Source organism: Nyctereutes procyonoides, unplaced genomic scaffold (genome assembly GCF_905146905.1).
Source record: "Nyctereutes procyonoides isolate TBG_1078 unplaced genomic scaffold, NYPRO_anot_genome, whole genome shotgun sequence".
NCBI classification, from domain to species: Eukaryota; Metazoa; Chordata; class Mammalia; order Carnivora; family Canidae; genus Nyctereutes; species Nyctereutes procyonoides.
This window is the reverse complement of record NW_026575049.1, coordinates 68,504,669-68,520,070: the sequence shown is the minus strand read 5'-3', so window position 1 is coordinate 68,520,070 and position 15,402 is coordinate 68,504,669. Positions and strand designations below refer to the sequence as shown.

General features: G+C 37.4%; 1 protein-coding gene across 2 annotated transcripts in view; it reads right to left on the bottom strand.

The window, feature by feature from the left end:
• Window positions 1–15,402, bottom strand: part of APLF (aprataxin and PNKP like factor) — a 69,595-nt gene that overhangs the window by 20,967 nt on the left and 33,226 nt on the right. For both annotated transcript variants that reach the window (XM_055329202.1, XM_055329203.1), the window contains exons 6-8: window positions 10,540–10,718; window positions 4,997–5,349; window positions 4,468–4,593 (exon numbers count right to left, since the gene is read on the bottom strand). In XM_055329202.1, the coding sequence (XP_055185177.1) occupies window positions 4,468–4,593; window positions 4,997–5,349; window positions 10,540–10,718 (658 nt within the window). The remainder of the gene's footprint in view (window positions 1–4,467; window positions 4,594–4,996; window positions 5,350–10,539; window positions 10,719–15,402) is intronic.

Below are 15,402 nucleotides of genomic sequence, written 5' to 3'. Positions count from 1 at the left end.
AGAATTCTTTCCCATAAGATTTTCACTAAAGAAATGCTAAAAGAAGTTCCTAAGACTAAGGAAATGATCCCAGATTAAAGGATAAAGCTTCAGAAAGCCATTCAAAATGATAAATATGTCAGTAAATATAAAAAATGTTGATGCTTAAAATTTAAGAAAATAATAGCAATGCCTTTACAACTTAACATGTGTAGAGGTAAAAATAAATGATGCAATATTTTTTGAAAAGAGCGGACACAAAGTAAATGGACTTAAACCAACAAAGCATTACTGTTCTATTTCAGAAGTGGTAAAAGAACCAATTGCATGGTAGACTGTGTAATGGTAGACTGCATAATAAGTCACTGATGCCTATTAAAATCAAATATAACTACTGGGGAAAAAAGAATATATAATTAAACAGTTAATGGAAGAGAAAAAATGGAATGAAACACCCTTGGTCAATCCAAAAGAATGGGATCCCTGGGTGGCTCAGCAGTTTAGCACCTGCCTTTGGCCCAGGGTGTGATCTTGGAGTCCTGGGATCGAGTCCCCCATCGGGCTTCCTGCATGAAGCCTGCTTCTCCCTCTGCCTGTGTCTCTGCCTCTCTCTCTCTGTGTCTCTCATGAATGAATAAAGAAAAAAAAAATCTTAAAAAAAAAAGAGGTCAGAAAAAGAATAAAGGAACATGAATATAGGGGGCAAATAGAAAACGCATAGCAAAATGGCAAAATTAAACTTAAAAAGATCAGCAAATATGCTAAATATATTGGACTACACAATGTACCAGAAAAGCAGACTATCCAGCTGGGTTAAAAATGAAAACAGTGAACCAATTATATGCCATTTGTAAGAGACATAGTTTAAACATAAGGACAGGGGATCTCTGGGTGGCTCAGCGGTTTAGTGCCTGCCTTCGGCCGAGGGCGTGATCCTGGAGTCCTGGGATCGAGTCCCACGTTGGGCTCCCTGCATGGAGCCTGCATGTCCCTCTGCCTGTGTCTCTGCCTCTCTCTCTCTCTCTCTCTCTCTCTCTCTCTGTGTGTGTGTGTGTGTCTCATGAATGAATAAACAAAATCTTAAAAAAATAAAATAAAATAAAAAAATAAACATAAGGACAGAGGTTGAAAAAAGAAGGATGAAAAATATTATCACACAATACTAACCAATGAAGGCTGGGGAAGCTGTACTACATCACACAAAATAGTTCTTTTCCTGGTAATCACAGAGGATATCATCAGACCAAACCTCCTACAGTTAACAATTACACTCTGTTAAAACAATAATCTTAAGGAAAGGGATAGTTACCAAAAGCAGGCAGAAGCCAGAAGGGAGTCAATGTAGGGAAAAAAGGGAGCAGCTTTGAGTGAGTTTCCCATCTTTATGGCTTTTCCACTGACAACAGACCGCAGTTGGTGCATTAAGAAAAACTGACAATTAAGATAAGAAATAAACAAACCTGCGATTACAGTGGAGATTTTCACATCCTTTTCTCAGTAATAGAATTACATAAAAAATCAGCAAAGACAATGAATACATGAACAACACTAACCATTTGCCCAAACTGACAGTTACAAAACCCTATTCCCCCAAATCACAGATATTTCTGTGCACATAGTACGTTCAACAAACATAGACCATCTAGCTGGACCAAAATCAAATCTCAATAAGTTTTAAATTCTAAAAAATGTTTTATGACCACAATGAAACTAAATTATAAATCTATAATAATAGTATGCCTAGAGTAATCCCAAAACATGTAAATATTAGACTAAGTAGACTTTACAACAAGAAGCATTTTAGAGACTAAAAGGGACATGATGGACCAGATAACTTTAAAAATTTTTAGAACTGATATCTGATCAGGTCACTAGATCTAACTACCAATTATTAGGAGATACAGGGGAACATAATGAATGACAATTCGGTAATGCAGTCAGCAAAATCCAGACAGTCAGACACTCCTCAGAACAAATCGTCAGCTTTCTTCAACAAATATATTGCAAGGGAAAAAAAATGAAGAGGAACCTATTGATTAAATAACTTAAGAAACATGGCCACCTTTTGCCCATACATGGACCTTAACTGGATCCTAATTCAAAGAAAAGATATGTGAAAAAAAAGAAAAAAAACAGGAGAAAAGAATAAGAAAATGAGACTATAAGTAAATTGGGATACCTGACAGGATCCAAATTATATATTTTTTAATAATGGTTGTAGTATATTTTTAGAAAGCCTTTATCTTTTAGTGATATACCCTAAAATACCTATGAATAAAATGGGATGAGAAGTTATACTACCAAGGGTTTACTTCCAAATAATCTAGGAGCAGAGGTAGCAGGTGGAAGAGAGGGAAGTATAGAGAAAACAGCCAAGACTTGAAAATGAGTTATGGCTTCACTTGATCTGCATTTCCCCCACTTGAGGATAATGTATAAAATTCTGTATTATAAAAGTTCCCTGAAATGTTCCCTAAAAGTTCCCTAAAGATGAAAAGGCATATGGCCATTGTGCCATGAGCTATGAAAGGCTATTTTATTTAAAAAAAAATAGAGACAGAGGGACGCCTGGGCGGCTCAGTGGTTCAGCACCTGCCTTTGGTCCAGGGTGTGATCCTGGAGTCCCGGGATTGAGACCCACATCGGGCTCCTTGTGTGGAGCCTGCTTCTCTCTCTGCCTGTGTCTCTGCCTCTGTGTGTGTGTCTCTCATAAATAAATAAATAAATAAATAAATAAATAAATAAATAAATAAATAAATAAATAAATAAAATCTTTAAAAAAAAGTTTCTGGGACACCTGGGTGGCTCAGCAGTTGAGCTTCTGCCTTTGGCTCGGGGCGTGATCCTGGAGTCCTGGGATCAAATCCCACACTAGGCTTCTGGCATGGAGCCTGCTTCTCCCTCTGCCTGTGTCTCTGCCCCTCTCTCTGTGTCTCTTATGAATAAATAAATAAAATCTTTTAAAAAAAAGAGACAGAGATACACATTTGTTCTACAAGTAATCTCACTCAACATTGTTTCATCAGTACTTGGCATTTGATGATTCTTTGGAGAATATTTGTTGAATAAATAAATGGGAGCAAGGAATTAGTTACTTCAAGACTGTGTGTGTGAGAGAGAGAGACAGAAATTTCCCTAATTAATAATGATACTGCATATTTTTTCATGATTTTATTCACGATTTATATTTCCTTTTGGACAAAAAGCTGGTACATGTCACTAGGAAAAAACAGCAATTCGTAAGTCCTCTTCCTGTATTTTGTTATGTGGTTGCAATTTTTTTCTCTCTCTGTAGCTTATCTTCACTCTCTTAATAGTGTCTAATGATGTGTAAAAAAAAAATCTTAATTTTAATGTAGTCAAATAATTAAAAGTTTTCCATATTAGTTCTTGCTTTTTATATCTTGTTCTAGAAAATCATTCCTAGTCTGCGATCAGGAAATAATGTTTTTATACACATCTCTAAAGCTTTATTGTTTTGTTTTTTTTTTTTTCCTTTCACATTTAGTTCTAGGATTCATCTAGAATCCAGTTTTTGACTATGGTGTGAAATAGAGTTCCAATTTTATTTCTCCAGATAGATACTCTTATCTCAACAAAATTAATTTTAAAACTTCATACTTTTATCAATGCCTGCAATGCCCCTTTTTCATGAATATGTCACCTGTATATGCAAAGGTCTACAAGAAGTTCTGCTGGAATGAAACACTGTAATTTTCAAATGATAAGGCACAAGGTTTTCAATTTTTCTTCCCTGCCTCAGAAGATTATCCTGCCTTCTTATTGAAAACTACAATCATAGAAATAACAACAACTTCAAATAGACCAGTAGGTTCAGTAACTGTTTCAAATTTATCTAAGAAACATGGCTGTCTGGAATTAAAGCTGAGGTTAGAATCACTACTTTTTCCTTTGGTAGTCGGATTTATTTCAAGTTCATTCAGTCCTTAAACAAAGTTGCAGATACAAGGATAAAGCAGTCCCTATTGTCAAGAGACAAATGCAATCTCATAAGATAAATTCTACTATGCATGATACACACAGGCAAAAGATGCTACGAAAGGAAAGAGGAGAAGGTGCTCTTCTTTTAAGCATCGAGTTGCATGTGCTGGCAAGAATGGTGGAGTAGTAGGACTTGAGGAAGGCAGAGATAACATCCCAAATTGCTTTATGTCACACCAAGGAGTCTTGGTACGATGGATATAATGTACAGTGGGGTAGCATCGACACCTTTTCAATTATCTGATTTACATTTTAGAAAGTCAGGAATAAATGAGGAACAATTTCAGGCATTTACAAGGCCAATAACTTCAACAATTTATAATTATCTAAAAGAAACATAATCCTATTGGCAAAATGAAAAGCTACTATCTGTGGAAGTGTAAAGACTGAAAGGCTTGAAGTGAGAAGTTGCCTGCAATTTCTGCTGAATATACAACAGAGATTAAGGAGAAAAGGAGTACAACCTAACATTCCAGGTGTATGTACCTGTAACAAGATGCTCCATAGGGACATTCCGGCCGGTCGTCAGCCTCCTCTTGACACATGACTTGTACACCTCCATAATCACCATCACCAGGGTGACTGAAGTGTTGAAAGTGGACAGGATTCTTCCTATGAGGATGGAAAACACACTGTCAGAAAAAATACAATTCTCTTGACAGTTATACTACATACTGCTATTTATGAAGCCATCTTTCTAATATCTAAATAAGACATTAAACAAGCAGGCATTTAGGTCTGGGTGATTCAGTTCTCAAGTCTGCATTCCCTAGTTCATGTCCTTGCATCAATCAGCATGTCTACATATGAAGCATTTAATCCCCGCGGTTCTATCTTGAAAGCCTCTAGTGAGATTTACAGGATCGAATACTGAGAAAATGTAAACCAGCAGAAACATGATAAATCTCCTAACCTTTAGGCCAATGTGTTTTCTGAGGCCTTTAATATACATATACCACACAGCTACCTGCTATGGAAATAAGGGAATCACGTGCTACCTGTAATTTTATTTTACCTGTAGCACTTTGCCCCATACATGCAGGATGTCCTCTTGATCTTGTTTTCTTCAGAACCTTGTGCAGCTGAATCAGTTGTCTTTGCACTCAACGTTTCAGGATTGGAGGGGTCAGAGCTGGACTCAGGAGATGCTGGAGACTCCTCCTGGGAGGACTTGCCCTGGGCACTCAAGGGACTCTCAGAACAGCTCATCACCTCGCCTTCTTTACTTCGCCTTCCTTTCACAATACTTCTACGTTCAGGAACCCTACCAAGCTCCTCTACTGGGATTTCATTTCTCTGTGTACTAGCCCTCATATCATTCACTTCTGCATTACGTGACGTGATCACAGAACATGATCGCAGCATTTCCTACAAAGGCAAATCAGAAAAAAAGATATTAGAAATAGATGAAACATGTTTTAAAAGAAATACGTAAACATAAGCAAAAAGGCATGAAACCAAGATTCATTCAATATGTGCACTTTTATTTTTTAATTTTTTAAAAAGATTTTATTTATTTATTTGAGAGAGTAAGAAAGATGGCGAGAAAGAGAGAGCACGAGTGGGGGATGAGGGAGAAGCTGAGCAGGGAGACTGACTGACATGGGGCTCGATCCCAGAGAACCCTGGGATCATGACCTGAGCTGAAGGCAGACGCTTACCTGACTGAGCCACCCCGGCACCCAATATGCATTATTTTTTGAACTTTAAGATTCAATTTTAAAATTATTAAAAATGCCATTTTCCCTGTTGGCAATCTGATAGCCTTAAAACAATCTATAGTTATTAGAAAGGGAATATACAGGGGCACCTGGCTGGCTCAGTCAGAAGAGCACCTGACTCGATCGCAGGGTTGTGAGTTCAAGCCCCATGTCGGGTGTAGAGATTACTTTTAAAAAAACACAGAGGGCAGCCCCGGTGGCGCAGCGGTTTAGCGCCGCCTTCGGCCTGGGGTGTGATCCTGGGGACCTGGGATAGAGTCCTGCATCGGGCTCCTGGCGTGGAGCCTGCTTCTCCCTCTGCCTGTGTCTCTGCCTCTTTCTCTCTGTGTCTATGAATAAATAAATAAAATCTTAAAAAAAAAATCTTTAAAAAAAAAAAGGATATACAGCTGTATCAAACCTTTTTCACCTCAAACATTCAGTGAAAAATAACCAGAAAAATACAAATGCAACCTAGGAAAATACAACTTTGCTTCCATTTGAATATAATCTTTCCCCAAAAAACTACTAGTCTTTTAAACTTTCCGTTCTGGGGTGCCTGGATGGTTCAGTGGTTGAGCGTCTGCCTTTGGTTCAGGCCATGACCCTGGGGTCCTCTCAGGGAGCCTGTTTCTCCCTCTGCCTGTCTCTCATGAATAAATAAAATCTTAAAAACAAAACAAAAAAACCTTCCCATTCAATAATGTGTGATGCTTTTAACTTGCTCTGTCTTTATAATTTGTCTGCAATACTTTTATTTCTACCCTCTAAATATAATCATGACATTTTCCCTTTAGCTGAATGAGAACATTGCTCTTCTTTCACACAGAAAAACTTGCATGAAGCTGTGTCATGACAAACTCAGAAAATACATAGGATTCCTCTGAAGTGGTCCGAATAAAAGTTTCAGTTTAACCAAAAAGTTTGAACCAAGTAAATGTTCTCATTAGCACTGAGGAACCTTTTTAATCTGTACTTACCACTGGGACAAACAGTAAGCTTAGTTGTATCCTATTAAAAATAACTTCTTAATTACTTAACTTCCTGTGGAGTGGAAACACAGCTCAGATAAGCCTCGGTCCTCCTGGTAACCACTACTAGGATGTGACACCATAACAGGTATGCATGAAGGTTGCCATGTTTCTGGTGTAACAGTAAACGGCCTATGGGAGAAGCAGTTGTTCAGCTACCTCTTGGAGCTAACCCTCAGCTGGTAGCATCCATTGCCACACCTCTCTTTTCTCCCAAGCTGCTCAGTTACAGCCCAATCTCATCTCCCTCCACTACAGGACCAACTGACAGATGCCAGGGACTGGACTCTGAGGTGGGGATGGGGCAATCCTGACCCACCTCCCGCTTTGGCAGTCCCTTAAGGGGTCAACTCACACAAAAATGTTCTTTTTCCCTGTCGGGTAGAAATAGGACAAATTAGCAATCCCTTAGCTACGCAGATGTCCAGTAAAATGCCAGTCCCTGGTTCCTGTTGGCACCTCTAAACTCCACAATAAATGGTCTCAGAGTGAGAACATAATGTCTCCCTACAAACACAGCATTCCCCCAAGCCTCAACATCTTCTGGCCTCTCAGCTCTCTTTGTCTAAAGCCTGGGGGTGGGATGGTGAACACTTCTCATACCTTTCAATAAGCCTCACAGGGAGAGGCTTGGCTCTCACTGCTGGGGGCTTCTTTTAATCATGAGATACTTATACTTAGTAATTTTGTCCTCATCTTCGGGCCTCAGAAGCAGTTTTGGGATGATGGGGTAAAAATAATCCCACTCAACATCCTGCCAGTTACTTAGGGAGATAAGGAACACAACTAGGGAAGGAGTTAAATAAATTGGAATTCATTCTTACCATGAAACACTATGCAAAGGTTGAAAATGAACAGATCTCTCTCTCTCTCTCTCTCTCTCTCTCTCTATCTATATATATATATACACACACAAGGATTTTTAAAAAGAGAATTACACACACAATGATTCCCTTTAGCTTTAAAAAACAAAAAAAAACCCTGTCTCCCTATGTGTGTATTTACTTGTATAAATTCAAATTAAAAGGTTTAGAAGGATACAAACCAAAATATTAGTAAGACCAATGGGATTGAAGGACAAGGCAAATCAAAATTTTCACTTAATACTCCACACGCTCTGCCATTCTATTTTTTTTGATAACAGCATGTATTTTTCTTGCCATTTAAAGAAACAGAAAACCCAAAGAAAATAAAATATAAGATATGAAAATGTTTAACATGATTTCAACTCCCTCTGTTTTTTTTTTCTTAATCTTCACAAAGAATATGTTCGACATGCTAATTTATTCTAAAAGAGAAAGGAATGATAAAGTCACAGATATCAAGACTATGGATCAGGAGTTCTCAAATATATTTTAAGAGGCACAAAAGCTGGAATTCATAATGTTCTTTATGGAACTTCATGAAATATTGATACTCAGTAAACCCTTGGCATTCAAGAATTTAACATTCAGGGTCTCAATTATTTATAAATGATCCCAAAAATCCATTACATGGAGTAATTTGTAAGTTTGCTGAAACATAAATTTACTCTGTGCCAATTACAAAGCTCATGAGCCAGAGTAAGTCACTGAACTGCCAAGTGATGGAACAGAAAAGATGGAATGTGCTCTGCACGTGAAAGAAGCAGCAAAAAGGCAGAGAGGTCCATATTTTATGCACCTACCTTGCTTATATCTTAGAGTAGATGAAAATGTTAAGAATGAAATGCGGGAGGCTGAAGATTCATGATAGAGAAGCTGAGTTCCCTACACTAGAAAAATATATGCTAGAGCCCTCAGTGTTCAAGGAGCATGGAGCTGGTGTGAGGTGACCTTGATGCTTGGCGATGGTTGGAAGGTACTCATATGGTTATTAAATTGTCTGTTAACTTGCCCAGCAAGCCCTCCCTTGCCCTTCAACCATATGAGGTTTTAATGTCCACAAGGGACAGGATAAAGAACTTCTGCCCAATAAAGGCACTGAGGTAATCTACTCCTGGAAAGAATGTCTGTACTAAGACATTGCCTTGAAAGTCCTGCATTAGTCTCATTAGCAACCTCATACTAAGGATTTAAAAATCCCAACCTCCAGCCCCAACTTCACTCCTGAGCTTCAAACTTATATTCAACCTCTAGCTGGACATTTCTTCCTCAATATCCTACTCACCTCAAACTCAGTTGAAACTGAAATCCTCCCCCAGTATCCTGTACCAAAGTTTTTCATTCTGGTCAGAAGCTTGGAAGTCTATCTTTCACTCCTTTTTTTCCCCTCACCTCTCAGATCCAAGCAACAAGCCCTGCAGTTTTGCTTCTTAAATATTTCTCTGATCCAATGCCTTTGTGCCATCCTTAATGCCACCAGTCGGTCAGATTCTTTTTTCTTGACTGAGGTCCTCATTTCCTCTCTCCTCTCCCTGTCTTTTATTTTGTTCCCTTTCAATGTCTCCTCTAAAGAGCTGCCAGGGTTCTCTCTGTGGCCAAAATCCTTTGAAAGTCCTCCCTCTACAACTGGTCCCCACTGCCAGCTCCATCCTCATCTCACATCCTCATCTGGCTTTACACCAAGAATTCTAAGAACAATAGTTCCCAGCATGCTATCCGTACACCCTCTGCTCCTGTACCTGCTGCCCACCTACCCGGATGGGTTCCTACTTCTACTTCTTCTGTACCTGGTTCACGCCTACGCTTGTTAAGATTCAGCTCAGATCGCTTCTTCCCAAGGAATTGGTGTAGGCGGTCCTCAGAGCCCCCAGAAAAATCAATGTGGTGTCAACATTATTTCATGATTTCAAATCATGTCCACCACAGGACTATGAGCTCCTAGTCAGGTATGTCTTATTCACATTTTTATCCCAGATTCAAGCACACTGCCTTGCATATAACAGAATGACTGTTTAATGTAATGATTATTAAGACGGTCTTTGAAGTAAAAAATCGTATCTTGAATATTAGTCTAACCATTTCCTAACTTTTGACTGAGCTACCCAGGTGCCCCCCAGTGTGTGCTATTCTAAAGCCAATCCTACACCTTTGGCTTCTAGTGAAAGCTCCCAAAAATATGGCGACCCAGGGAGCTCAGCCATAAGTCTACAAGGATCATGAAAACTATTACCTAAAGCCACCCCTCTCTGAAGAGGAAATATATCTGACCTTTTTGGCCTTGGGCTTGCTCACTCATTCGTGCGTGCTCTCTAATTCTTTCTCTTTTTTAAATGGATCCAATAATAGGCCCCATTTTCATCAAATACCCAGTGTTAAAGAATGCTTAAGTCAGCCAAACCATTCTAGTGAGTTAGCAAAAACTCAGAGGAAAGAGTAGTTTTCTAAATACTATAAATTAGCCCAGAAGTAATCCTGCAATAGGCTATTAAGAACTAGCCTATCAGTTGTTCTTCATAGGCCCAAGAAAAAGGTGGATACATGTAGTGTGAGAATGACCAATGAAATAAAAGAAACCAGGTTTTCAGAAAGGAGGTACCAATTACTAACAGTCAAGTGGTCTCCACTGCTTTCCATTTTGGACATTTCTAAATTAAATAGATTTGTTTTCTACAAAGCAAGTACTGTATCAGTTTTAGTAAGGAAAAAAATCTATCTTCAAATTTTATCTTCGTAAACTCCATAATAAAGAACAGTTTTGGTTTTTCCTTGCTTTATATGACATATAATTAATTCTTATCTAGAACACTTGATGAAGGAAACAAATGAAAAAATAATAAATTTTTTGATTTTATTTTTAAGTAATCTTTACATCCAATGTGGGGCTTAAACCCACAACCTCCAGATCAAGAGTCACACACTCTACCAACTGAGCTAGCCTGCCACCCCCAAATAATAAAAAATCACCTTGGATGAAATGATAGACTCTTCTTGATCAGCATTTTTGTACTTTTTCCCCATGTCTTGCTCTGCTGATGTACTTTCTGATGAAATGAATCGCTTTCTTCCTCCTTGCTGTGTTATGTTTACTTGAGTTTTATCTTTGCAGATTCCTTCTTTTCTACTTCCCTGGATTACAGTATTATCTTAAACACACAAAGAAAAACAAGAAAAAAAATTATGTCTTGTATCTTCAAATGTCAATAATCCATTAAAAGAAAGAAAGAAGGAAAAAGATAAAAGGGCAATTAAAAGTAAAGTTCCATTTATATTCATGCCAACTTGAAAACACTTATTTGCAAATCCCAAAAAAGTATTAAGCAGCACTTTGGCCAGGAGCTCCAGCCCTGGAGAAAGCCCAGCCAAAATTTAACATATAGCTATCCAATGAAGCTGACATCTAATTATTGGGCCCCTAACATCCACATGAGGAATTCAACTTCATAACAGATTAAGAACCCAAAATAACCCAAAAGCGAGACAAACTTCACCAATTTAGAAAATAAGTCACGATAACAATAATGGACATTGTTCCCCATAAAATATTTACCTGAGTTCACTATATTTGGCAAACCTCAGTCAACATAATTTTTGGTTAATAAATCCATGATCCTTCTAATCAGAAAAAAACATCTACTCTTTAAGGGGATAATATCTGTGTTTAATTATCTGCCTCCCTTACACTCAAATGACAACTTAACATGGGCAGAAACTTTATGCGCCTTGTTCATTGTTCCCCTCTGGTATCTCTAGCACATAGAAATGTGCTCGCATAAAACTGGTGTTCAGTAAATGTCGACTAAATGAATTGTGAACATAAACAGAATTGGTCCAAAGATTCCCTCAAGAGCCTGAATATAGGTCTGAATATTCCTATAGTCACTAATGTTCTGAAGCCAGGTTTATCAAATTTTTCTACAAAGAGCCAGAGTATAAATATTTTAAGTTCTGTTGGCCATACAGTGTCTGTCACAACTACCGAACTCTGCCTTCATGGTGCAAAAGCCGCCACAGGCAAGACATACATGGATGAGCACAGCCGTGTTCCAGTAAAACTTTACTGACAAAAACAGGCAGCATGCTGGATTTGGCTCATGGGCTGTAGTTTGCTCAGATCTGTACTAAAGGATATCAAGAGGCCTGAAATAACATTCCTTCATTAAAGTCAAGAAAGAAAACACTGTCCGTATTATTTAACAGGAAAATCAATTGAATCAATATAAACATAATATATTTAACGTAAGAAATTTATGAATAACCTGTTCAATAACTAAACTTTACCTAAATTCCTTAAATATTTGCTTTGAATCTAAATTCAGAGATTTCATATCATTTTAGAAACTGTCAGGAATAAGACTAAATAGGACGATACAGCTTCATGCAGCAAATGTCCAAATGCTACAACAGATATGGATTAATCAAATCAAGAAAAATAATCAACTGTGGTACTGCTTCCTATGCTAACTACAAATGTAAATTAAGACACAGCATTTGCCCAAATGGCAGTTTACCATATTCCAAGTGTCACACATGTACATAAAATCATAAAATTAGGGGTACCTGGGTAGCTCAGTCAGTTGAGCTTCAGTCTCTTGAGTTTTGGCTCAGGCCATGCTTGGGGGTCATGAGATCACAGGCACTGAGTAGTATGGTATGTGCTTTAAAGTCTCTCCTTCTGACCCTCCACTCACCCCACCCACACCCCCTGCTCAAGTATATATACACTCTCTCTCTTTAATAATAGTAAAATCTTTTTAAAAAAATCATAAAATTAAAAATGTATACTTAAAAAACTCTTTAAGATTCCAAATTCTCTACTTACAAATATCTTTTCACATAGGAAGAAGCCACTCTGATATTGTTGCAAAAATGCTCTTTACAAAGAGTCAATAAAATAAATAGCTTAATTAGCTTGTAACAATCTTCAAATCTAGCATATCAAATATTTTTTAATCTAGAATAGGTACAGTTAAATGACTACAATATAAAAGAAAATTTGTTAAAACAAATCACTTTATTTTTAGTATCACTAGTTGCATTTACTTATACTTACATGAGCGATTGCACTAACAGTATATGAATGCTAGCCCAACTATATGCACATGTCATTACAACTACATCCAACCAACTTTAAGAACCCTAACAGTTATATTAACAATGTGAAGTGTACCCTTCCTAACTTGCTAAGGTTAACCCAATATACCTACAAATACATATATGTAAACACACACAGGACTAAAACTATAAATGCTATTATTGTTGTGGGATAAACATGCAGAATAAGAATTTTTTTTAAGAACAAGAATTTATAAATCAAGGAGTATTCTATACTTAAATATGTAAGAGATACTGGCAAAGTAGTCATATGTTTATTGCCTATTTGTATTTATTCTTCTGTAGTATGTCATATACCATGCCCCAAACTTCTGAGTTTTACCTTTTTTTGTTACTAAGTAAACAATTACTAACCTTCTATCTTTTCTCAGTGTGACAGGTAACATCTCCCGGTAGGTTTGCCAGTCTGACTTTGTTTATAGTCTCTTCTGCCACAATTTTTTTTTTTTCATTTTTAACCTAAATGCTCCTGTCAATTCTTCCCTGATGTCCCAAGCTCCCTATCATCTTCAGAAAGCCTCCCAGAAGTAATAAAAATATTGTTTCCATTTTTTCTTCATATGCCTTAGTTTTAAATTTTACATTAGGACTATTAATTCAATAAAAATTTAAGAATATAGTATGAGGTAGTGCTCTAATACTGTTTTCTTCCAAATGGAAAGCTAATTTTGTCAACATCCTTTATAGTAATGATGCATCCTTTCCCTACCAATTTGAGCTGATAATTTTTAATATATGAACTATATGTTAATTTGATCTGTTTCTGGGGGTTTCATTCATTTTCTACTGGTCTAACTTACCTATTCCTGGGCTAGGACAACTGTTAAAAGTAGGAACCAGGCCCAGATTGTGATATAAAAAGATTCAATAAAGAAACAGGTATTTCTGTTATTCAAACTGTCCTTTGGAAAAATCTCCTAATTCATTGTATACAATCGATGCACAGCTCAACACTAACATCTGACATAGATGGCACATATGGAGGAAAATACTAATCACACTTTTGAAATACAAACACAAATGTTCTAAGCTAAATATCAGCAACTCTGATCTAACAGAGCTTAAAAATAATAAGCCATCATGACAAATAAAACATATTCCAGGAACCCAAGCATGGTACATTAGGAAATCTACCAACATCACTAATTACACTGACACAAGAAAATGCAGAACTATTTCTTTTTTTTTTTCTTTTTCAGCCCCACGCCCATCCCACCGCTCGTCTATGCCCTCCCTGCCTCCACCCCCTCCACCCCTTTGCAGGACTATTTCTATACCAAAAAACTTGTTAAAGAATTCAGTAGTTGTTTCTGAAGGGAAAATAAGAAAAAGAAAAAACATCCTAACCATGATAAGAGTATCAGAATTGAATACCAATCACTTTAGTACTGAAATACTAATAGAATTTCTATTAAAATCGGGAACAAGATAAAGATGCCAATTTTATTCATTTTTTAAAATATTTCATTTATTGATAAGTAAATTATTTACAATAAATAAATAATTTTATTTATCTGCAAAAACAAATAGAGAGGGAGCACAAGCAGGGGGAGCGGCAGGCAGAGGGAGAGGGAGAAGCAGGCTCCCCACGGAGCAGGGAGCCTGAGTGGGACTCGATCCCAGTACTTGAGCCAAAGGCAGATGCTTAACTGACTGAGTCACCCAGCCACCCCAATTTCATCCACTCTTATTTAAAATGTATAGGGTCTGGTTCATGAAACAAAAATTTGTTTAAAGGCGGTAGGTAGAGCAGAAGAGGAAGAATTATCATAATTTTGTAGACATGGCTGTAGAGCTAGATAATCTGAAAGACTTAAAAACTATTAGAATTAGATAATTTAGGGCTGCTGGAAATAAAGTAAACACAGAATAACTAGCACTTAGAGTAAATTTTAAACTATAGTTAAATTAATAGAATGTCAGTTCAACATTTACAGTCTGAGTTGAGTGGCCATGTGGAAAATACTCAGAGTTTAAAATTAAATGCAAACCAAGTGATCTGGGGATGACTTCAATCTTTTTCAGCATATGCCACTTTCCATGACTTCGTGTTGGAGGGTTAGAAGATGGGAGAAGAAGATGGGAGAGTAGTACGATACCTGTTACAAAAGTAAAAGCTCCTTTTGCAATCCAGCAGGAGTGTCATAGCCCTGGAATCATGACTTGTCCCAGAGCCTAGAAGGCTAAGGGAGCAGAGATGACTGGAAGCCAAAAGAAGAGAAGCTCTGAAAGCTCACCCAAGTGAATGTATATTCACTTGCCAATCACTAAGGGACATGGAGAAAAGTTTACCTCAAGCCTAAGAAACTCATGATAACATCTGAGGGCTAGTACCTGGGGACCCAGAAAAATAAACTAGAACTATATTGGCTGAAAAAACGAAAAGGACAGCCTGATCACAGCAAATATTCAGGTACAGTTTAGGATTAAACCAAGAGTTACACAGAGAAAAGACCTAGGAGAGAATGCAAGGGCATGATATTAAAACAGAAAAGAATAAAAACACCACAACATAGAAGGGGTAAATTTAGGTGGCTGTATAGCACCATAGCTCAGAAGATGGGCTTTAAAGTCAGACCGAGCTAGGTCTGTTACAGCTCTGGCCTTTATTACGTGATCCTGGAGCAGCCATTTAACGTCAGTTCATGTTATCTGTCCTGTACCTAATGATACAAAAGTTTCCAAAATATCAAGTTAATCAGATAATCTAAATAG